We start from the raw sequence: 24449 nt of genomic DNA on the forward strand, positions 1-24449 counted from the left end.
GTTCTTTCGTCTGCTTCCTTCAGTGGAATAAAAATGTTAATTATGTGGTGAACATCAAATCCTCTAAGACAGCTACACTTCATAGTGTGAAAAGCAAATTCTGAAATCCATTTTGTTTTTATCCTTCCCAAAATAAAAGAAGAATTTACAGTATAACCCTACCCACCCTACCAAGTTTACACATGAAACATTAATTTTAGCTAATCAAAAATAGTACACAGCAGTTTGGAAACCTTACACATGCTCCTAATAACATACTAAAAAGTGAATTTCAGCACTCTTCATTGCTAATAAGACACATTGTTCTCACAAGAACACAACCTTTCATCTTCCCCAGGCTCTCTTTTTACAAGGCAATGTCTTGACATTTCCACAGGATTTTAAATCTTTCACCTCTACTTAAAGATCCCATGATCCTGATCAAAGATAAAAACCAGTCAGTCTGTTTTTTTATCGGAACCTAAGGTTTGAAAAGTTCTCTTCCATTCATTCTAGAACAAGTTTTTAAAAGACCTACACGAATGAAATAATGAGTCTGTGTCTGTCCATAATAACACCAAAGCAGCACTGATTATTTGGGGAGGTATCCAAGTGAAAAAGTATTACACAAGAAGCATGCAAACTGGAGAAAACAGGGAAAGAACACATTATTGTTTTAAAAATAAACACCATCAGCCCAAATGAAATACGGTAAGTCACTCAAATAGGAGGAAGAAGAGGAAAGTGGAGAAATATGGGAAAGCATATAAAAAGGTAACTATAGTAAGCCCACAACTTATGCAGGGTATATATTCTGTAGATCGCATCTAAAGTCAAAGTTGTACATAATCAAAACACACTGGGTTTAATGGAGGGCGGGACTGCCAAAGTCTTTTTTCCTGAACAACTGCCCTCTTCCCAACCCCCTTTTTACTTTTTTTTTTCATTGCCAAGCAAGCTGAATGTATACAAGCTAAAATTATAGAACAGGAGGTAGAACAACAAATCAAATTTTGGAAATATAAAAATTTTGAATGGGCAAACAAGCCAGGCAAGATTCTTGCCTGGCAACTAAAGAAACAAAGAAATGAAAAATTAATAAATAAAATAAAAGTAGAAGAGAGGACAATAAGGGATATGACAGAAATCAAAAAAGAATTTGAAAAATATTACAAAAAATTATATCAAAAAGATGAAGTGCCAATAGAAGAAATAGAGGAATATATAAAGAAAAATAAATTAATAGAGATAGCAGAAGAAGACCATAAATTATTAAATGAACCAATATCAACCATAGAAATTAAGGAATCAATTCAAAAATTAAAAATAGGGAAATCCCCAGGTCCAGATGGCATACCAGCAGAATATTACAAAGAAATGTTAAATGAATTAATTGATCCACTAAAAGAAGTAATAGAGGAAGCAGTAGAGAAGGGGAATGTTCCAGACTCTTGGACTCAAGGGTATATAACACTCCTGCCAAAACAAGGTACGGATTTGGAATTGGTCTCAAATTATAGACCCATTTCATTGTTAAATTCCGATTATAAAATTTACGCAGGATTACTGGCTAATAGGTTGAAAAAAATTATAGGAAAAATAGTACATAAAAATCAGGCTGGATTTGTGGAAGGTAGACAAATAAAGGATAATATCAGAAATATAATAGACATAATGGAATATCTACAAGTAAGAAGAGACAAACAAGCAGCCCTGATTTCAATCGATGCGGAGAAGGCTTTCGACAAAATCTCACGGGAATTCATGAAAAAACTATTAAAAGAATTGTGTCTAGGTGAAAAATTCCAAAAAGGTATAAATGCAATATATAACCAACAGAAAGCAAAAATTATTATTAATGGAGAGTTTGGAGAAGAAATCAACATTTTTAAAGGTACAAGACAAGGATGCCCCCTATCCCCAATGTTATTTATAATAGTATTAGAGGTTCTATTAAAGAAAATAAGGCAGGACAACCAAATAAGAGGAATAGCAGTTGGGTGAAAAAAGATATAAGTTAAGAGCCTTTGCAGACGATGTTATGATCACAACAGAAAATCCCCTACAATGTACACCTAGAATATTGGAATGCATAAACGAATATGGCAGATTAGCAGGATTCAAATTAAACTATGGGAAAACCAAAATACTAGTGAAAAATATGGAAGAAAAAGATAAAGTGAAATTACAAGAAATTACAGGATTGGAAATTAAAAAGAAAATAAGGTATCTTGGAATAAATTTAACAACAAATACTATAGACTTAAGTAATGAGAACTATGGGAAAACATGGAATGAAATAAAAAATGACTTGCAAGTATGGGGAAAATTAAATCTTTCCTTACTAGGGAAAATATCGGTAATAAAGATGAACATATTACCAAGGATGATGTTTTTATTTCAAAGTATCCCAATACTAGGAGGAGATAAATGTTTTAATAACTGGAAAAGAGATTTGGCTAAATTCATATGGTCAGGAAAAAAACCAAGAATAAAACACAAAATAATGATAGATAAGAAGGAGAGAGGAGGATTTGGTCTCCCAGATATGGAGTTATATCACGATGCGGTGGGTCTGACCTGGCTAAAGGAATGGATCAAATTAGATGACTCGGATGTATTGGATTTAGAAGGAGTAGAGACGAGATTTGGATGGCATGCCTATTTAATAGATGAAAAAGTGAGAGTACATAAAGGCTTCCTAGGGCATATAATCAGAAAATCTATATATAAAATATGGGAGAAATATAAAAGACTTTTAGAACCGAAAACTCCCTGGTGGGCATCGCCAGCAGAAATTGTCGCAGTGAAAAAATTAAATATGAAAGAAAATTGGGCTACCTATAAAACTGTATTAAAGGAAGAAAACAGGGAATTGGAATTAAAGGACTACACAGAAATTAAAGCTCATATTAGTGATTGGTTCCAATATATTCAAATTAAGTATAGATTAGCAAAAGACAAAAAGTTAGGATTTGAAAAAGAAATATCAAAATTCGATAAATATTTAATACAAGAAAAATCAAAAAATATATCTAAATTGTATAATCTGATTTTAGAGTGGGAAACAAAGGATGAACTGGTTAAAGCATCAATGATTAAATGGGCGCAAGACATTGGGAAAAATATTATGTTTGAACAATGGGAAAAATTGTGGAAAGAAGATATGAAATTCACCATGTGTTATATACTGAAAGAAAATTACCTTAAAATGCAACATAGATGGTATTTAAGACCTGAAAGAATAGCAAAAATGAATAAAAACTGTAGCGATATCTGCTGGCGATGCAACACGGGAAAAGGTACTATGATACATATATGGTGGAATTGTTTAAACATCAAACAATTTTGGGAAATAATATATAATGAAATGAAAAAAATGTTTAGATACTCATTTAGGAAAACACCAGAAGGTTTTCTATTGGGAATAGTACCAGGAAGCCTAAAGGAAGAAGATAAGACCTTATATTTATACGCAACAGTAGCAGCAAGGCTATTGATTGCGAAAAACTGGAAAAGTGGTATAATACCGACAAAAACAGAGTGGCTTGCCAAATTATTGGAGTATTACAATATATCCAAAACAATGGAAGAAATTGGAAGGATTTCAAAAGAAAAGATAGATAGGGACTGGAAGGTGTTTAAAAGATACTTGCAAAATCATATCGAAAAATCAGAACTCCTATTAGAATAAACAAGTTCCGTTTCAAATACTGAAATATCAAATAAGATGGAAAACAACGTGTAATAGAAAAAGAAGTATGAAATTAGGGTAAAGGTGTGTGAAAGAAAGTAATAGAAGTGGAAAGATATTGTAATTGAGTAGATTGGAAGTCAACACAAAGGTGGGGTGAAGGGTCGGTGGATGGTGATGGGGAAAGGAACTATTTGTGGGATTGAGTGTAAGTATGTTTGAATATTTTTAAAGATTGTATGAAATGTATGTTTGTATGCTTGTATATATGTATTAATGATAAAAAATAATAATTAAAAAAAATAAAAATAAAAAAGAATGTATACAAGCTAAATGTGCATAAATTGTGAGCATACAGTATATCTCAAGAAAACCTTTTTTGAATTTTAATATACAATAGGTTGAGCTTTAAAATTATAAATTCCACACACTCATATCTCTATGCTCCAACTCAACTAATGTTTCAATGATCAAAAGCACCCTTTACAAACTTAGTCTGTTTACACACTATTACACACTAACTTGCTGCTGCTGTTGTTTACACCAATTCATAAGCTGTAAAATTGAGCTCAGGGTCTGAATTCAAAACCTGATTGGGAGAAAAATGAAGCTTTGTGCTCCTTCCATTCACATTCATGAGGAATTTTAAAAAATGGTTTCAACTTTTTCTGTTTTGAAAAAATGAATGAAATTTGCAGACCTATTATCCATCTTGAGCAGATAGCACCAGCTGAATTTCCAAGAGGTTCAGGGATTTTCTCTACTGGGCATCTTTAAAATGTGATACTGCCCCCCCCCAAAAAAAAAAGAATAGTATTTTTATTTAGAGGGACAATTGAAAGAAATATGCAGGCATCATTGCCAGTTCTGAGGGAATGAACTGACTGCACTGGATAGCTGCAATAGTTTTCCTGCAACGAAACCTTAAAAATTTGAGGTTGGGTAAAACAGATTCACTTAATTTCCCCCCATTGCTTTGTGAGGAACTGCATTAAAATATAACATACATGGAAAGAGGTATCCCAGTGTAATAACCTAGCCTAATTATCAACAAATAGGTCTATGGGGTTTTGTACTAGTTGCCTTTAAAGTTGATTTCTGGGAGGGGAGATCTGCTTTCTCCCCTATGTCATACATTATAGAGGTGCCCAAGGAAAGTAATTGCAAAATTTCAAAAAGAAGAGCGCAGAGGCTAGGAAGTTCTGATTAATGAAAAATGCAGCTACATGCTTGTGTTCTGCTCAACTGGCACCCAAAGTTATAGGGTGGTATCAAACTAAGTAGATCTGCTAGTGCAAGGACTTTGGCCTGCACAAAGGAACTTCCCCTTCCTCTCCTCTCCCTGCATGCCCCCTTAAATGCATGCATTTCCTCCAATCCTTCTGAGCCGATTTTTGGAGGACCAGGGGAGAGGGTAGAAGATGAAAGGGAAGGGAAGTTATGTCACACGTGGAAATCCTTGCACTAGATGTATCAGTTGGATTCTGCCCATAGAAAGTGCAATGTTAATTTGACAGGAGTGAATGTGTGGACACAGAGTAATAGATGCTGATTGTGTTCCAAGCAAGCACCCCCAAAACAACAATTACAGAACAGGAGATAGAAGAACAAAGTGATAAATTACTTTAACATTCCTTCCCCAAAGCATTGTGATTGAAGCACCCTGGTAAAATCATTCGCTTTGATCAGAATCAAGACCCATCAGCCACAAAGGAGTTCTTCCTCCCTCCTACCCAAGTACGTATGCCTTTCCTTTAATGGCAGGCTTCAGGAGAAATGTTTCCATCTTTGCAGACACACTGTCTGCATCAACCACATCTCTGAAGCACTTTGGAACACCCTGCTTTGGTCTAGGACACTTCAGAGATATCCTGCTTGATTTAGACAAGCCCTAAGTATGTCTTAAGCAGCCCCATTATTAATTTGTCCAAATGTTTTGAACACTCCTAGCACAAATACGATAATCTGGGATTGGCATTTAAAAGAAGGAGCATACATCAATGATAAAGCACATACTTGGCACATAAAAAGTCAGAGTTTTAATTCTCAACACCTCCATGTGGGCCTCTCTGAAATCCTGGAGAGCTGCTTCCAAATACAACAATACTGACCTAAACGGGCCAACAGTATGATTCAACATAAGGCAGCCTCCTAAGATTTACCGTAGCTAACAAAACCTGCACCCTAATAATAATGCACTGGAGTAGAGATAAACAGCAACTGCTAAGCACTCTTCCTTTACATGCTTCGGCTGCTCACTTCAATTCACCTGTCTTGCTTTGTGTAGGGGAGTGAGCAGTGTGGGAATGTAAGAGGAGAACCCTGAGAAACCCTCTATTGCTGTTTACACTGAGGAAGAAATTAGAAAGCCCTCTGCTTGTGTCTCAATTTTTAGAGATAAATTCTCCATCTGTTCAGTTCAAAATTAAAAATTAGCAGACGACCAGGGAACAAGAATATTACCTCTATGGAACAAAACACGTTTTTAATTGAATATGCAGTTCATTGTAAGATGCTCAACACTTGTTACAGAAGGAAACTGGTATTTCATATGTCAATTCTGTTTGGAAAAGGTAAGCCTTTTTTTAAAAAAAAAGATGAGGACATGGGACTTAAAAAGTACTTTATTGGAATTTAAGAGACTTCTGTGACTATAAACACAAGTTGAATGCTACAAACTTCAAGTTCTGGAAAACAGTGTCTGGTCCTGTCGCCACAACTGTGACAAAAGTCCAGCATGAGGTTCCTAAAGATACAGGAAACCAGAGCAAGAAGATTCCAGACTATCAGCTGTCCAATATTTTCTTGAAGATCTTCAGCAAGGCAAAACCCACTATGTCTCTAGTTAATTGGTTCCATTGTCAATAAGTTTATCCTACTATTCAACCAAAATCTTAACTCCTGTATATTAAGCCCATTACATCTACTCCTGCCCACTGAAGCAGCACCGAGTATTTGCCCTTTACTATGCAACAGCCCTTCGGACAAGTGTTATCATGTCAACTCACAAACTGATTCAATATTGCTCTTCCACTTTATTTATTTCAAATACTGATAGCCCACCATGCACCACGTGATCTCCAGAAAGGGGTAGAGAACGACAAACACGTATAAAATCAGTGTTCATTTACAATAAATAAAATTAACTAAACCATCAAACAACGTACATCAGCTGAAAGTTACAGTTATGAAAGTTATGTGTGAGAGATCAGGTGGATGTTTTTGCAAATTTATATAAGCCTTTAAGAGTATCCCTTGGAAGAAAAACATCTCAGGCATAATGCTGCTTCTTTATACAATGTCCAGCTGAAGCCAAGCCAAGTCTTCTCAGAAACATCAACATTAGGAAGCGGCTTTCAGACCAAACTAAACATTTTAAAATATTTATGGAATATGGATGCATCTTCATTTTGAAGATAAGAAAATTAATCAAATAATTTCTCAAATAAGAAATATATATGTGCAAAGTTAGTGTTTGGTGTAGGATTGCCCAAGAGGGAAACTATGGGGATAACTGCATCTGAAAAAAATGCTTTAAATGTCTTACCAAGGCCTATCAAGTACCGTTCTATTGTTGTGCTACTACTTATGGATAGTGAATGATTTCTCTTTCTGAAGAAACTTGTCAATGTTATTCTCAAACCTTCATGCCAAAGGACAAATATCTCCACTTCCATCTAAAGATAATGGTTGCTTAAACAAAGATAATTCATTCTTTGTCATGATATCTTTCAGTTCTTAACTTTAGGGAGAAGGGAGAGAGAAGAATATCACAAAGAGGAGGTTATTTTGCAATTTAAACTACTTTCTCTTCTTTTATTCAATACATTTATATACAGTTTAATTATGTGCATTTCTAAGTGGTGTACATAAAACAATCAACAAAAAATGGGAAAATAAAATAAAAATTTAACACCTGACATTGTAGGTGAAGACTCCATGCACTGCAGTTAGGTTCAGCTGTTTTTTGAGTATTTATTGAAACAGGCTTCATGCTGCAGAAAAAATAGCTAAGCTAAACTTCAGGAAACCTGAATTACTGGGAGCAAGATTCTGCTAGAAACCAAAAGCTGTACTGCTGAGAAGTTTTACCATTGGAATTTTCAATTAAACAAGAAAGCTCTACCAAATGAATTACAACAGCATAGGCAATGGATTGAATACAGACTTGCCCCTCCATAGAGGGCTCATTCTATTCACAAAAGCAAGTCTGATCCAAGAGAGGTGAAGGGGAGACAATTAACAATTTCACCTTCCCCCATGTCATCTCCCATGTTGTTTTGAATGATTCCCCCTTACCAGAGCAGATTTTCAGAGGAAATTTTCAGGGGAGGCAGCAGGGGGAATTAGAAAAAGTCAATATCTTCCAACAGTGTCCAGTTAGCTGAGTAATTGCATCTCTGGAATCCAACCTACTTTTAATATTCAGCATGCATAGCTACATAAGAATTTTCTTCTATCAGTCATACAGAGAGAAGTTATTGGTGCACAGGTATTGTTGGTGTATTGGTGACATACTTGGGAATAAGAATATTTAACAGACCAGCTTCATATCAAGCTGACTGCATAGCACCCTGGAGAATATGGACCTTTTATTCATTAATTTAAAAGAAACAGTTTCTTTTCACCTCTGTAGCACATGGATTTTTATACACACACACACACACACACACACACACACACACACAGTAAATTCTTAATTTCTCCAAACAAATTTGCAGGGAAATGAAAAAAAATATGTAAATTTCCATTTTAAATGAGCCATCAATTATTTGAAGCCCCACAGCCAAACACAAATGGAACCCTTTATTACTGTTCTGCTATTATTTAAATACTTACAGTGAAAAATACGGAAATCAATGTATGGATGAGAACCTCTTCTCTCTGTTTCAAATCCTGCCCGACTTCTTACTCGTACATCTCCTAGAAATAGGGTCAAAAGTGAAATACACCGTGTCGAAGAGCTACAGAGAAAATTGCAACCAAGCACAGTTGCAAGGTGTAGACGTTTCTGTATGTAGTGTAACAGTCATACAGTGAACCTACTAAATGCCCTGATCAATGCCTTTTATTTTAAAGATGATAGTTCAAAACAAAGTCTTTAAAATCTTTCAAACATGCAATTGCATGCTCTCTATAAAATTTTCCTACCTCATCAAATCTAGCCGTAAGTACATAGATGAAGTTGCATCTGCTATGCTTCATCACCATAATGAGGTGAAAATAACTAAACGAGAACACAGAATTTTATTTTGCTTCTTGCTACAACTGAACAGCTCACGGTATTATCCAGTTTGGAAATAGCAGCAAACCATGTTATGTGAACTAGCCTTTGACCAACACACTCACTCCTACCCCAACTTCCTCATTTGTTTTAAATTTTAATTTGGCTTGCACAAATCATAGTTTGATCAGTTCAGCCATAATGGCAAATTATTATTTGCTTTGACAAGGGAAGTTGGGGAGGGTCTATGTGAGCTTAGCGCTGTCAACATAAAAAAGCCTCAAATTACAATCTTTTAGTCAAATGTGCCCCAATAAAACTATATTAAGCATGACACCATTTGCAAGCTAAAGTATGCCTTCATTGAGAACTGTATTTTCAGTATAAAAAAAACCTGCTGATAAATTATCAGGGTCAACAATACCCCACAACTCAAAGCACATAAAGCTACAAGAACAGTTTGTAGGATCTAACTGACCCCACAGTTTTTTAAACATAAAACATATTGCGCTATTAACGTACATATTATAACAGTTACACAAGTATAACTGTGCAATAATCATGAGTTGTGAATTACCTGCAACAACAAATCTTACAGACCTTGCAACCATAGCACACATTACTCAAGCAGCACATTTCACAACTGCATGAGTAGAACAGACAAAATGGTTACATGAAGCACATTGTTGCTGCAATTTTCTGTTGTTGCATTAACAACAGAGGCAATAGCTTCCTCTTTTATGCTGTCCTGGTGGAAGGCCCTACCAATTCTGAAGCTTCCTCTCTTGACATCTCAGACAATATGACTATGTTTCTGTATTCCTCTCAGAGTACAGTATAACCAACTCCAAACTCACTCCATTGTGGCTGTTAGCTTCTAAACAGTACTGGCATTTAAACAGATAATGTCTACTACATTTGATAAAATACATTAGTGGCCCCATTTCATTAAGTGTTTTAATGTGGTATAGAGACTCATCACTTCACAAGTATCCATAACACTTTTACTTTCATTATAATGAAATAAATGATCTCAAGCATTTTTGTTATAATGATGATCTCAGGCTTGAACTTGTGGCAGGATTGCTCAGCTGTCAATTACCTGACATTATATATCAGCTGATTCAAAATTCAACTAGTCAGAGCAGAAAAAAGCTTATCTTTGATCTTAGTGCTAAGATTTAGGGTAAGAGAAACGCTGCTTATGCTTTGACCCTGGCAGACCTATTTAGGCCTATGAGCCAAAACTTCACTACAGCATTAAAAAAAAAAAGGAAGAATCATCTTCTTTCTCTGACATGTAACTTACCAGTATCAAATCTCCTTAAGAACCAAAAATGCTAGTTGGTATTGATATTCCAGAATTTATCAGTAAAGAATCTTGAGGGAATTTCTTGTCAGTCTCCCTCCCTGCAACGGGCCACAGTTTTCCTTAGTTTATCCACTGGCTAGTGGCACATTAATGACAAAGTCAGCAGCTGTTACATTCCATTCTCCGCAAATGTGTTCATTTCTTAGCCACTGCCTGGTGTATGTTTTTAGCTGCTAGAGCTGGCTGGTTATAAAAATACCTGAAGAAACCTTCAACAACATATTTTGGAAATTTATTCCTATAGGAGTAAAGGGTTCACCTAAAGTCCATTGATTATAATTATGAAAATATTGTTTTCAAATAACCGATTTTCTCTTTTCTTACAAAATATGAAAAAAACAAATTCTGGGCTAAGCATCTGTAGTTATGTTTGTCTGCATCCACTACAGAAATCTGCTTGCACAGCAGGTCTTCTGGTTTCTCTTATCCCCATATTCCAGCACCCCACAAGCCCTCAAAATCTGCTCCAACAGGTTTCCTAAATCACTGGGGCAGATGAGAGGGACTATAGGGGAAGGACAAGTAGTAGTCTCATGGTGTGAGAAGGCATAACACTGGATCCCATCCATGAAAAGAATTTAATAAACTGAGCAGCATTTTGCAGGGACACTTCAATCCCTAGGATTTTAAGTGCATGTATTTTTAAGTTCTGTCAGTCACCACAATACAGTGGTACCTCTGGTTACGAACTTAATTCGTTCCAGAGGTCCATTCTTTATCCGAAGCCATTCTTAACCTGAGGTACCACTTTAGCTAATGGGGCCTCCTGCTGCCGCTGTGCCGCCATGCAATTTCTGTTCTCATCCTGGGGCAAAGTTCTTAACCCGAGGTACTATTTTTGGGTTAGCGGAGTCTGTAACCCGAAGTGTTTGTAACGTGAGGTGTTTGTAACCCGAGGTACCACTGTAGTGGTAAAACTGACCCCACATGCTTTTATAATAATAATAATAAAATCTGTATTTCACTTGATTCAAGGTATGGGGGCACTGAAACACCACATGGAAATCAAAATGTCATAATGGCCAAGGAGTATCTGGAACTGGAGTTGTGAGTCATTTACATAAACATTTTATGAACTTTTAGCACTGTGCATTTGACCCCGTCTACTGATTGAGGTTTAAGGCTTGCTCATGTTATGCCAAACTCTATCTATGCATTAAATGGCACTGGTAAAATCTAAACAAATTATTTACTTATTTATGAAATTGATATCCCACTCTTCCTCCCAAAGGAGACCAGGGCAGCAAATGTGTGATGAAACGAGTGATATTTAAAACAATTCCAATACAGCTGAAGACTGGGAAAGATCTCAATTTAAAATGCTTCTTTAAGAAAGGAAAGACAAAAAAAGGGAAAAAAACACCAGCTGTCAAAGAGGAGAGATTTTAAATGGTAGCTGCCACAACATTAAAGGGCCAATTGTTACGCTGTGTAGAACAGATATCCTGATGAGATGGTACCTGTTGGAGGCCCTCACCTGCAGAGTGCAGTGACTGATATATAGGATAATATTATTTTGCCAGGTATTCTGGACCTAAGCTGTACAGTGGTACCTTGGGATGCGAACGGGATTCATTCCGGAGCCCCGTTCGTATCCTGTATAGAATGTAAGACGTGACAGCACATCTGTGCGGGTCGCGTTTCGCCGCTTCCGCATATGCGCATGACGTCATTTTGACTGTCTGTGCATGCACAAGCAGCGAAACCCGGAAGTAACGCACTCCGTTACTTCCGGGTCGCCACAGAGCACAACCCAAAAATACTTATCCTGAAGCATATTTACCCCAAGGTATGACTGTATAGGGCTTTATGCACCAAAACTAAAACCTTGAATGTAGCCCTGCAGCTACTTGGTAGCCAATGCAATTCTTTCAACAGTGGGGTGTGCTTGGCTACATTCTGTCCCAGTAACCATACAGTATTTTGCACCAGCTGCAGCTAGCGGTCTTAAAAGGCAGCACCCCTCGCCACTGAGGTCACCTGGACCTCTGGCAATGAAGATGGATCCAGGAGTACCCCCAGACTACTAGGCTGCTCTTTCAGGGGACCTATGACCTCATCTACCACAGGCAATTGACCAATTATCTGGACTTGGGAGCCACTCACAGTGCCTTTGTCTCACCAGGATTCAGAGTTAGTTTATTGGCCCTCATCCATCCCACCACTGAACCCAGACACCAGTCCAGGGCTTGCCTGGCATCTCCTGGTTCAGATGCTACAGAGAAGTAAAGCTGGATATCATCAGCATACCTCAATCCTCATTTCCTACTGACCACTCCCAATGGCTTCATATGGATGTTAAACAGCATTGGGGACAGGATTATACCCTGCAGCAGCCCACATCACAACTACCAGGGAGCCAAAAGACCATCACCACTGTAACGCAATGCCTCCAATACCAATCCCACTGTTGGCTCAGAAGGATGCTATGATCAATGGTTTCAAAAGCAACTGAGAGACCTAGGAAGAATAACAGGGTCACATTCCCCTGTCCTTTCCCCAATAAACATTATTTATCAGGATGACCAAGAAAATTTTACCTTTGTACAGTTGGCTAGGTTCTACACAAACACACATGCTCAATTAAGAGCTCACTATTAAGCTCATTATTAAGAGTCCAAGAACACATTCCAGTTAAGCAAAAACACTCAAAGAGAGATTGAAAAAAAGCTGGTGAGGGGTGTGGCATGGGAAGAGTGCCAAGGACCCAATAGAGAGGTTTGGAAGTCTGCATTTGGCCCCCATGCATGCGTTTCCCCACCTCTGTTCTATTGGTACAAAATTTAATGTTGGTAAATATAGCATATTTCAATCATAAGCACTGATTCAATTTTGTGTGTTTTACTGTAGCTGCAATAAATAGTCATCTGTCAGATTTATTACCATTTACTGCAACATTAAAGAGCACACCATTATGCTCAGCAAGGAAATTGGCAAATATACAGTGAGAAATCAAACTTTGGCTACTGAATGTGTTTAAGCTGAGTTTTATTAAACTCTCCTAGAAATAGAATTAAAACTACATTTCAGATTACAATACAGACAAGATTCAATCTGTATTGAGAACAAAAAAAATTGTAACGTTGATAATAAACTATTACTATTAATGGCTACAACACTGAATTGTGGATTCCACATTACATTTGCATCTGATGGCTTGTGCATGTACATGGGCTTTCAGGAGCCACCAACTACTTCAGCCCACTGTGCTACCCCCTTGCCTTCCCCTACAATTCACATTCAGTGCTGCAGCTGGAAGTGAAAATTGTTCCTTCTTACAAGCATAGACTATTTTGGATCCATCTTTTGCCAACTCAATAAAATGTTTTTGTTACTTATATTCTTATCTTAAAAGTTTTGCTCTGCTTTACACAGAAGACACGTTCAAAGACAAAAAGCAACCTCAAATGTAGCATTTTATACAACACTGCATCAAATTTAAGCACCCCGAGTTTTGCAAGCACCAGTTATAAAAACATATCCCCAGGAGAATGTTGTCACAATTTCACAGTAATAGATATATAGCAAAGTAACAAGACTAACTCTAACCTCTGTCACCAGCCAGCAGACCATGGACTGTATGTCCTGTCTTCCAGGGTGGGGCCAGCCCTGCCCACCCTTAAGGCAAGGTGAGACAACTGCCTCGGATGGCAGGATCCACAAGGGGCAGCAGATCTGGCCGCCAACAAATACGTTGCCTGCTGCTGCTGCTGCTGCTGCTGCTGCTGCTGCTGCTGCTGCTGCAACACACTCCTTGGGAGGCCAGATCTGCTGCGTTCTTGGCAGGCTCCCCATGCCCCCTATACAGGGGACTCTTGGCAAATAGGAGGTGATTCTGGTCTCTTCTCACACTTGGCAGAAAATGACAGGCACTGCCCTCTGGGGTCTCCTGGGATCCGTACCTGCCCAGTGTGATTCAGAGAAGGAGCCCTGTCCTCCACAACAGACTTTGATTCCAGTTTCAACTGTCAAGTAATGTTGATTTGATTCCCTGCCTTGCTCCCAATGTACATCTTTATTCCCTGCTTGTTCCTGGTGTAGATCTTCATTCACACAAAATGTCTTGGGCAGCCCTATTCCAAGGAGATCATCATGACAAGTGAGAGTAACCAACTTGGTGCCTTCTACTAACTAGTGAAATAACAGCTGTTCCAATGCTCCCCCCTTCCTTTTTCCTTTTGTCTTGCGCCTCTTGAGATTGTGAGCTAGTAGACAGGAGTCTTATACTTTTATTATCTTAACATACAAAGTGCTTAAAATGTTAAGTGTTGATATTAATAATTTTAACCATGGCATCTAAGCCTGTTACCAAAATTTTGGAAATTCAAATGAGAGTGGAACCAGGGAAGGCACTGATCAAGCATTTTAGTATCAGATATAAGGAAAGAATGCCAGAGTGTTTGTGTACTAACTGTTCACCACAGTGTTGCATCTAAGCTGACCCCAAACAGATAATGAACTCAATTACAAATAAGATGTTCCTACAAAAACTTACTTGGGATTTTTAAAAGGTCTGAATTTCAGAGTCATTGTTTTAAATATTTTGCTTTTTCCACTGATTATTTGCTTATTCCACTGCTTGGTTTCAAAAGTCAGAATGTTCTTTTTCTCCCTATGTTTGAGCTCTTCAAACAGCAGTGCTTCACGAAGGATATGCTTTCTCAAGTTCAAGGACCACTTCCATTTACGTACTTAGCTATAGCAGATCAGTGTACTACTACTGCCTAGTAAGACTCATTGTCCCAGGACAAATCACTCACTCTGCTAGCATCGCCCTCAGCAATTGGTAATTAGAGCAAATTACGTGGTGCATGTTTAAGTAGTATCACTTATTCAGGTTGCCCCACTCATTAGCAGTAAAATATACTACACCACCTATGTTTATTGTCTAGACATAGCCAGGTCATCTAATTTTCCTTTTATTGTTTTAAAACAACCTACATGCACCTCAGTTTTTGGGAGGTTTTCATTCCAGTGCACTTTCTATATGACAAATACCTCCTTCTAATAAGATATTCTGGGCAGGTCCTGCTGAGAGTTCCCCTCACTGAAGTTAAGGATATCTATGAGTAGAAAGTGGGGGCCTTTAAAAGTCACTGTCCCAAAATACAAAGTATACCAGAAAAAAAACTGTTATGCCCATCTCTCCTGGCTTAATAAAACGTTTTGCATATATTTGCATATATTTCTGAATTGGCAACAGTAGTGCTGCTGTTGTCATCTGTGTTTCTTTCTGCTACTCTTTAAGTTTAGAAGTGTTATCCTTCTTTTTTAATTGTTAGCTCTCTAAAGTTTGAGAGTTAGTGTACTTGAAGACTGGAAGGGAATTTGCCTCCTGTAAAAGACAGTAGCAGATCCCACCACCCAAGTGAAGAAGTATTGGCCTATGACAGACTAATCCAGCTGCTTCAACAGTCAGTTCCAGGACACATGATTGAGCTGCATAGTAGCACTTGTTGGAACACCAGTGAGCTAGGAGGATTTGCATAAACCTTTGCCCTGCTCTAGTAACTATTCTACCATTACCTATTTAAATAGTGAGAATTCCAGGTTCCCAATAGTAGAGAACCCAGCTTCCATTCAGAATACTTTCAATTCCCATGACCGTTTAAAAAAAAAAAAAGTTTGAACTGCAGGGAAGACAAAGACAAAGGGAATTTTAAAAAACTTAAATGGTAAATCTTGGAAAAAACCAACGAACAGCAAACTAGACCAACACAATTATTCCTCCAACTTGTTTACTTTTCCAGAGTGGAGGAGGGAAAATTCCCAAGATAGAGGACCTTAGAATGAGAGGACAGAATTAAATATCTATCCAGGATATAATTTTGCACAAGCTGTATCTAAATAGCTCAGATAATTGGGGGGGGGGGGGCGGGGAATATATTATAGCCAACTAAATCATATTCGGATAAGATCCACTGAAAGCTGCTGAGTTAAGTAACCTAAATCCATTTGATTCCATGAATAGACTGAGTATGATTAGGACTTGGTAACACCCTATATATCTAGCACAGAAGGAACAGAGAATTTTTTTAAAAAAAAACACCAAGAAATAACTGAAATACCAAGCAGTAGCGAGAGAATGGGCACTTTCCTTGGTAACAGATGCAACCTCAAGGAAAGGATAACTCAGGATGTCTATTACAGTATACAGTTTTCCTCTTGGAATATCAAGTGAATAAATTGGGAGAGAGTGGGTACTACTTTTAAATAATTTTAATTACATTTTAAAAGGTTGTACAAGATTCTGCAAAATACCATGCTATCAAACAGAAGAGAGGGTATTTAATAAGCTAACTAATGATCTCAGCAAAACTGTTAGTAGACCACTTAAAGTAGCATGTGCCCATTTGTTTACTTATACCAGGGATTATGTCCTGTGGAAAAATAATTAAACTGCAACTGAGTAGCTATCAACTGTTAGATATAACGTAAGGTATGTATTTCTTTTAATAGCATTCACAAATTACATTTATTCCACAACAGATTATTGACTAAATAAAATTTAGACGTAAGGGCTTACTTAAGACTTCTTCAGACAATACTCACTCCTCAACTTGCACATGTAGTGATAAATAAAATTTAATCATAATGGCTATACTATAGATCCAAAAAACAGAAGGACAGCAGCATCAAAAACTAAAAGAGAATGGAAGCAAACTGGACTCCAAAGAAGGATCTATACAGATTATCCAATGATGCAATAAATGTGTGAGAGACTGAACACCAACAAATTCAGAATAAAATCAGTATTTAACAATGCCATTCTATGATGTGTTAGATATCTTTTTTAAAAAACAAGTCAGCATTCAAAGTGGATAGATTGAAGACCATTAACTTGCACTTATCTTTTATAATTAATCAATATAACAATATATTATCATAGAATTTTAGAGTTGGAAGGGACCCAGAGGGTCAGATAGTCCAACCCCCTCAATGCATGAATCTCAGCTACATCATACATGACACATGACCATCAAACATCCAAGGAAGGAGAGTCCACCATCTCTCATGGGAGTTTCTTCTACTGTTGAATAGCACCCCATTTGTCCCTTTTTTCCAGGATGACAAGGAACTATTAGTGATCACTCTTTGGTTTCAGTCTATCAACCAGCTACAAATCCATCTAACAGTTACCTTGTCCAATCCACATTTTACCAGCTTCTCCACAAGAATATCATGAGGGGCTTTGTCAAATGCCTAACTGAAATCAAGATACACTATGTCCACAGTATTCCCCTGATCCACCAGCTTGTAATGCTATCAAAACAAGAAATGGCATGACTTGTTTTTGAGAAACCCATGCTGGATCTTGGTAATCACAACATCCTTTTCTAAGTGCTCACAGACCAACTGTTTCATTATCTGTTCTATGAACTTTCCTGGTATCAATGTCAAGCTCACCACTGGTTGGTACCTGGGTCTCCCCACCCCACCCCCCGCTACCCAAAGAGACAATGCACATGTTTTTGTAAACTAAGAAATTGTTAATAAAAATTATATTTAAAAAGATGGGGACAACATTTGCCTATCTCCAATCTGCAGGGACCTCACCTGTTGTCCAAGAATTCTCCAAGACTATAGACAGTTATGCAGTTATGCATTTATAGCAGTCATGACTTGCATAATGTTCTTTCCTCATTCTACCTGCTTTGAACGCCAATGGTTTTACGAGAGTTATCTAGGTATTTCATAGAATAGCATTTGCATGTGTTAGTTTAGTCTGCGTTTTTTAAAATCTACAGTTGCCCCCAAGTTATTTATCAAAATTTCATCGGCATTTTGGACCAATAGATTCTCTATTATACACTGGTTTCAGATTAACTTCTCTGTTTCTCTGAACTAGAGACTGCATAGTCCAACTGATACAGGCTCTCCCAGTTAACACAGAAGTGGAAGAGTCAGGCAAGCCCTATGACCCATTTCTGATTTCACTGTTAGTATAACTTTGAGAAAGAATTCTGACTGAACAAATCCTTAGTTAAACTGGAGTATATAAACTATCTCTATTTATTTAGTTGCAATTTATTACCCACCCTTTATCATAAGCTCCAGGGCAGGGTACAAACAATTCCACAATACAGTTTAAAACTTTCTATGTTATCTCCTGACACATATAAATTAAATAGGCTGCTGTGCAAATATACCTCCACAGTCACTAAAGATAAGTAGAACAAGGAAAGTTGCTTTTGCCACACAATTAACAATCCCCTCATGGGCTATGTAGTCTGGATGGAAAGGAAAAGTTTTTAAAATGACTTTCAAACATCAGTACCATCACAAAATAGAACACCTAAGTCAATTATAATAGGAGTAGGCAACTGGTGACCTGCAAGCTCATTCCCTTGAAGCTATATGAGCCCAGCCCAGCCCCAAATCCCAAGGCCCCCTTTTATTAAGCACTAAAAACTTACTCCTATGGGGCTATTTAAACAGCCTCTTTGCCACTGTGAGCAGCAACAGAGGCTTTGGTAGAGCTCTTCTGCATATGAGTTTAAACCTCTATTTGACTATATCTAAACTCAGACACAAAACAGAAGTTCTGGGAGAAAACTCTTTACAGGGACATCCAACCAAATCATTTGCTCCAACCAAAGATTTGCTTTCAGTGGATCTACTCTGACTTAAGGACCACCCTTCAGCTCACACAGAAGGAAGTTGGTGGGCTAAAGATCCCTTTGCATACATTGCAATACACAAGGGGGTTATCAGCAAGCTAAACCAATGTTGCTGCCCCTTCAAACTTTTGTGTAATTCATAGTGTAGCCCCAATAAAATATATTTTAATGATATATAATTCTGTTAATAAAATAACTGGATTTGATGTTAGTCTCTGTCTAAGAAAATCCATAATTTTCCCTTGTATCATATAATATATAATGACTATGGAATGGTTTAATCCCCCCTTTATAATGTGATTTATCTCCATAAACTTTAACTTCAAAATTAAAAGATAGTAAATGACTATTAGTGCTAAAGATCTGATACTCATTGATATTATATGTACATATTTAATTAATAGTACATAAGGCTACTGAATTTTATCCAAATAGCTCAAAAGAACTCTGTGAAAGAGTATATAATAATCCAAGTAGAAGCTAACTGGTTTACACTGAATGGTAAGGAAAAGCTGACTCCACAAATGTAAACACCAGGAGATCCATGGAAGCATAGGCACCAACAATTACATTCCTTTTAAAAGGAGAATGAGCAGAAACACCAATGGCTGCAGTGCAGCTGAAAACTAGCTATGTCTGATGAAGGTATCCCATATGGAGTCCTGGAAAGAGCAGCTAATTTTCCAAGGCTGGACTGTAAAGCGCAAAGAGTGACAAAGATAAATGCATGGACACAAATGGACATATTATTCTACTTGTGAGAATGATTAAAATGAGAGATGCTCAGAAAGGCTACAATAATATACAGGTAACAAATGTGTAACTTACTGACGGCCATCAATTTCTACTACTGTTAGGAAATTTAACAGTTCAGCAATAGCAACTTCATGATCCAATGATCTCAAAGCTAAAATCCTATTAACAAGTCCCTGCCAAACATAAATAAGCCAATGACCTAAGCAAAAATTGTTGCTTTTTTGTTTTGTTTTTTTAAGAGGCACAGAACACTGATTACGTATTATGCTGGAATTTTCTCCAACGTTTACTTATTATTTATAGCAAGCAATTTAAATGTTTTTAATTGAAACTCCTCACACTCATCCATTTCCCATCAGTCACCATTGTGCTATTTCAAGATTGCTATCGCATAACAATATTCAGTTTACAGTTTAAGCTGAAACTTTCCTATACAAATATTTGCTTGGATGAGTCATTCAAGTTCAACTTTAAGAAAACAAATTCTTAATCTCATATGTACCAAGTTTCTGCTAGTCTCTTTGTGCATTTGAAATAAGAAACACAGCTACAAGAACTAACCTTCAAAGCAAGCAAGGTTGTTACTACTCAAATATATCAGCCTTAATACATAAAATGTGCAATATGAAATGTTGAAATATAAAATTTTCTCTAATATTTGCACCCACCCCAATGCCTTCATCGCTTCTCTGTTAAATCTGCATTGCTGGGGAGCCTGTGATCTCCTATTTTGTGATAACCTTTACCTTATGCATTTGCTCAGTGCCCAAATGTGTGAAATTTGTGCTAAACAATATTGAAATACTTAGAGCCAAACAGCAAGCAACAGCAACACACGTTGTGAAAAGCTGAAGAGGGAGGAATAAAAACCAGAAAGGTTTTTAAATGCAGTAGTGTACACCATCTAATTAACAGCAGACAGCCACACGTATATACATACATCTGGGTGTTGAAACAAACAACCACACTTACCTAGCATGCGAATGTACAATGCAGTTTGATCAGAACTGTCATAGGATATTGCCCCACGTCTCTGGAAACAAAAAACAGAAAATAATTATTTCTGAAATTAGGCTTTGGATGGTTTACCTCCATTAATCATGTTTAAAGGAGTGGGTCAGCAGACTGCACGATCCCACCTCCGCCCCCACACACCCCTTAACCATGGTTAGAGGCTTATTTGCTCCAATCTGCCTTTCTTTAAGTATGTTTTTAGACTGCTGGTTCTTGAGACTTAGTGCTTACTTATGCTTCTGGATTCTTATGTTTTTAACCACTGATATGTTTCTAGAATGTAACCATATAGTTGTTATGCTCTAAAAGATGTGAGATAGTGATAGTGAGATATTTATATCTTATTCACTATTTGCTTTATCAGAGCAACTGATGAAGATGGAAGACCAAATATTTTGCTATAAGAATTTAAAATTGGTTATAGTCACTTTAATAAATATATGGTTTCAGTGATTAGCAGCACGCTACCAGGATCCCAAACAAATCTATCTGAAGTGCTGTTTGATGCTTTCATTACTATCTGTATAACTACAGTTGTACCTCAGTTCTCGAACGACTTGCAACTTGAAAGTTTTGACACCCGAATGCCGCAAACCCAGGAGTGTTCCAGTTTGCGAACATTATTTGGAACCTGAACATCTGGTGTACCTTACACAGCTGCCAACTGAGTGCAGTAAGCTCCTGCAGCCAATCAGAAGCTGCGCCTTGGTTTTCAAACGTTTTCAGAAGTTGAACAGATTTCCAGAATGGATTCCGTTCAAGTACTAAGGTATGACTGTACTGGTATTAAAAGAAATTGAGGTTTAGCCTGCTTTGGACAGAGTCCACTCTCTTTGATCAAGTTTGATCAAGTCTGCAGTATGGCAGTAGTTCCAGATTGGTAATCCGCGGACCCCAGGAGGTCTGTGGCACCATTCACCTGAAGAAAACTATCCAAATTTTCAAAAGTAGGGGGTCCATGGGTTGGCTTTTAAAAAATAGGGGGTCTGCAGTACTTAGCTAATTGGGAACCACTGTAGTACAGTGGTACCTTGGGTTACAAACTTAATTCGTTCTGGAGGTCCGTTCTTAACCTGAGGAATGCTTTCGCTAATGGGGCCTCCTGCTGCCATCGCGCCACTGCCACACAATTTCTGTTCTCATCCTGGGGCAAAGTTCTCAACCCAAGGTACTACTTCTGGGTTTGCTGAATTTGTAACCTGAGGTGTCTGTAACCCGAGGTACCACTGTATAGGGTTACTTTTGACTGGCACTGTTTGCAGAGGTTCCAGTGGCAGTGCTAATTAGGAGTGCTTTTTACCAGAGCTAGTCAGTTATCCACACTAGATACTTGAAGCATACTTCTCCCAACATACCTCCCATCTATAGGACACTAACATGGTTACCCATACACTTGTTAGTCAATTACAGTTAATGTCAGCACTGATGTAGCCGTTAACCATGGCTACAGCAAGAGGGAGAGGTCAGTGTTCTATTGTGCAAGTTCACACAGTGCTGAAACCCAATCTTTACAACCTCTGTCCTTCTGAACTGCTTTGAACTATTTTGTATGGGAAAGTAGAATATAAGTAATAATAATCCCTTAACTATGGTTAATGGTTGGAGAAAATTAAAGTCTACATCACCCAAAGAGACCTTTAAACACTAGGAATGTAATCCTACTACAGTTATTCATGTAGTGAATGCAAGACATTAATTTGCATTTTACATGCATAGAATTAGCTGAATGACTATCATCATCCATTCTCACCTGTTCTCTTGGTAACCATTTTCTACATATAAAGAATAAGTATTCCTTTTAGTCATTTTTTTCCAGTGAGCTTATATAAAAAGAATGCTGGCATGACAGAACTAAAGCTTGTGTCTAGATTTTAATTAAAGGTTTACTTTAAAGCCTTTCTTTAAAAACCGGAGTGCTATGTACATTCACGTCTCCTACTGCTAGCTATGGAAGAGTGACCTCCAAATGTGTATAGGAAGCTTTCTTCCTCCCAAGCCCACAATAGTGAAGTCCATCCGGCATATACAGGATGGGCTCACGACTAACAGCGATGATTGTATAAGGAGATTGCTAATTACTAGAGCACTATTAACCTGCCCTATACGCAAAACGCTTATCACTGTAATATGCCACTAAACTGTGCCAATTTAAAGTGCTTGTGATTACCATTATAGCCCTTACCTAAAGCAGGTTACCTAAAGGACACCCTGGATTTGAATCTGCCTGTACCTGAACACCTGTGTCTAAATTCCCGTTGTGGTGCTGAAGTAGGCATATGTACCAGAGCTTTCCAGCAATAATGACACAAATATGGAATCAAACTCCATGTGATAGGAAAGTCCCATTCTTAACTAAGAACCAATCATAAATAAGCATCTTTAAAATATACTGTACAGTGGTACCTCGGGTTAAGAACTTAATTCGTTCTGGAGGTCTGTTCTTAACCTGAAACTGTTCTTAACCTGAAGCACCACTTCAGCTAATGGGGCCTCCTGCTGCCGCTGCGTCCCCGCTGCACAATTTCTGTTCTCATCCTGAAGCAAAGTTTTTAACCCGACGTAATATTTATGGGTTAGCGGAGTCTGTAACCTGAAGCGTATGTAACCCAAGGTACCACTGTACTAGTAACCTGGCATTTCTCTAAGCCAACTGATTTCTATCCTCTCTCTTTCCCTTGGCTCCTGCTTCCTTCTCCCCATTCCTTGGGACCATTGTACATGTCTGTGGCTACAGCTACATCTCTTTAACTGTTTTCCGTATTTCCCCAAAGTCCATCTCTTTGACTATATTAGTAAGATACTGGCCAAGTTCACCAAGATTTGTGTCCCAACTTCCCAAAACTTAAACTGTGACATAGTTGTGTTTCTAGATCTGAAGAAGCCAACCTAGTGTCCTCTAGATGTTGTTGAAGTACAACTCCAACTATTCCCGACTATTGGCCTTGCTGGCTGAGACTGATGTGACATGGAATCCAACAACATCTAAAGAGCGCTAGGTTGGCTAGCTTGGACAGCAGCACTACTGTCTTTGCTCACCTCTGTATGTCTGCATTAAGACATGTGCCGCCGCTTCCACGCATGTGCGTGACGTCACTTTGAGCGTCTGCGCATGCGCAAGTGGCGAAACCCGGAAGTAACGTGCTCTGTTACTTCCGGGTTGCCGCGGAGCACAACTTGAACGCGCTCAACCCGAAGCACATTCAACTCGAGGTATGACTGTAATGCAAAGCATGACCAAGAGTCAGGAATAGCAACTAGACAATTAGGCAACTTTGAGACCCAGGTTATGTGAAAAGTAGAGTATAATATTAAGAGGCCCACAGATTACTCAACACTAGCTTAGAAAATACAGACATAAGTATTTGCAATACTGGGCATTTTTTTTGAACACCGGGATTTGATTACAAGCAACATATATCTAGTCTTTAATTTGTTTAAACTAAATTGCTTCAAACAGAGTGCTATCTGCACTAGTACAAAATGAAAGCACAAATGTTCCAGCTTCCACTGTTTTTATTAAACGGCCTCGGCCCGGTATATCTGAAGGAGTGTCTCCACCCCCATCATTCAGCTGAGACACTGAGGTCCAGCACCCAGGGCCTTCTGGCAGTTCCCTCACTGCGAGAAGTGAGATTACAGGGAACCAGGCAAAGGGCCTTCTTGCTAGTCGTGCCTGTCCTGTGGATTGCCCTCTCATCAGATGTCAAGGGATGTCAAGGAAATAAACAACTATCCAACTTTTAGAAGACATCTGAAGGCAGCCCTGTTTAGGAAAGTTTTTAATGTTTG

At 37.9% G+C, this 24449-nt stretch overlaps 1 protein-coding gene across 3 annotated transcripts in view; it reads right to left on the reverse strand.

Annotated features, from left to right (window-relative positions):
* Positions 1–24449, reverse strand: part of PDE7A (phosphodiesterase 7A) — a 50203-nt gene that overhangs the window by 16872 nt on the left and 8882 nt on the right. Inside the window, exons 2-3 of one of the 3 annotated variants that reach the window (XM_081205920.1) lie at positions 20619–20679; positions 8513–8596 (exon numbers count right to left, since the gene is read on the reverse strand). In XM_081205920.1, the coding sequence (XP_081062046.1) occupies positions 8513–8596; positions 20619–20679 (145 nt within the window). Of the gene's footprint in view, positions 1–321; positions 467–8512; positions 8597–20618; positions 20680–24449 lie in introns of those variants that run through there. The other 2 variants (XM_081205921.1, XM_081205922.1) reach the window with 2 other exon arrangements.

This window comes from Podarcis bocagei (assembly GCF_964188305.1).
Source record: "Podarcis bocagei genome assembly, chromosome: 8".
NCBI lineage: Eukaryota > Metazoa > Chordata > Lepidosauria > Squamata > Lacertidae > Podarcis > Podarcis bocagei.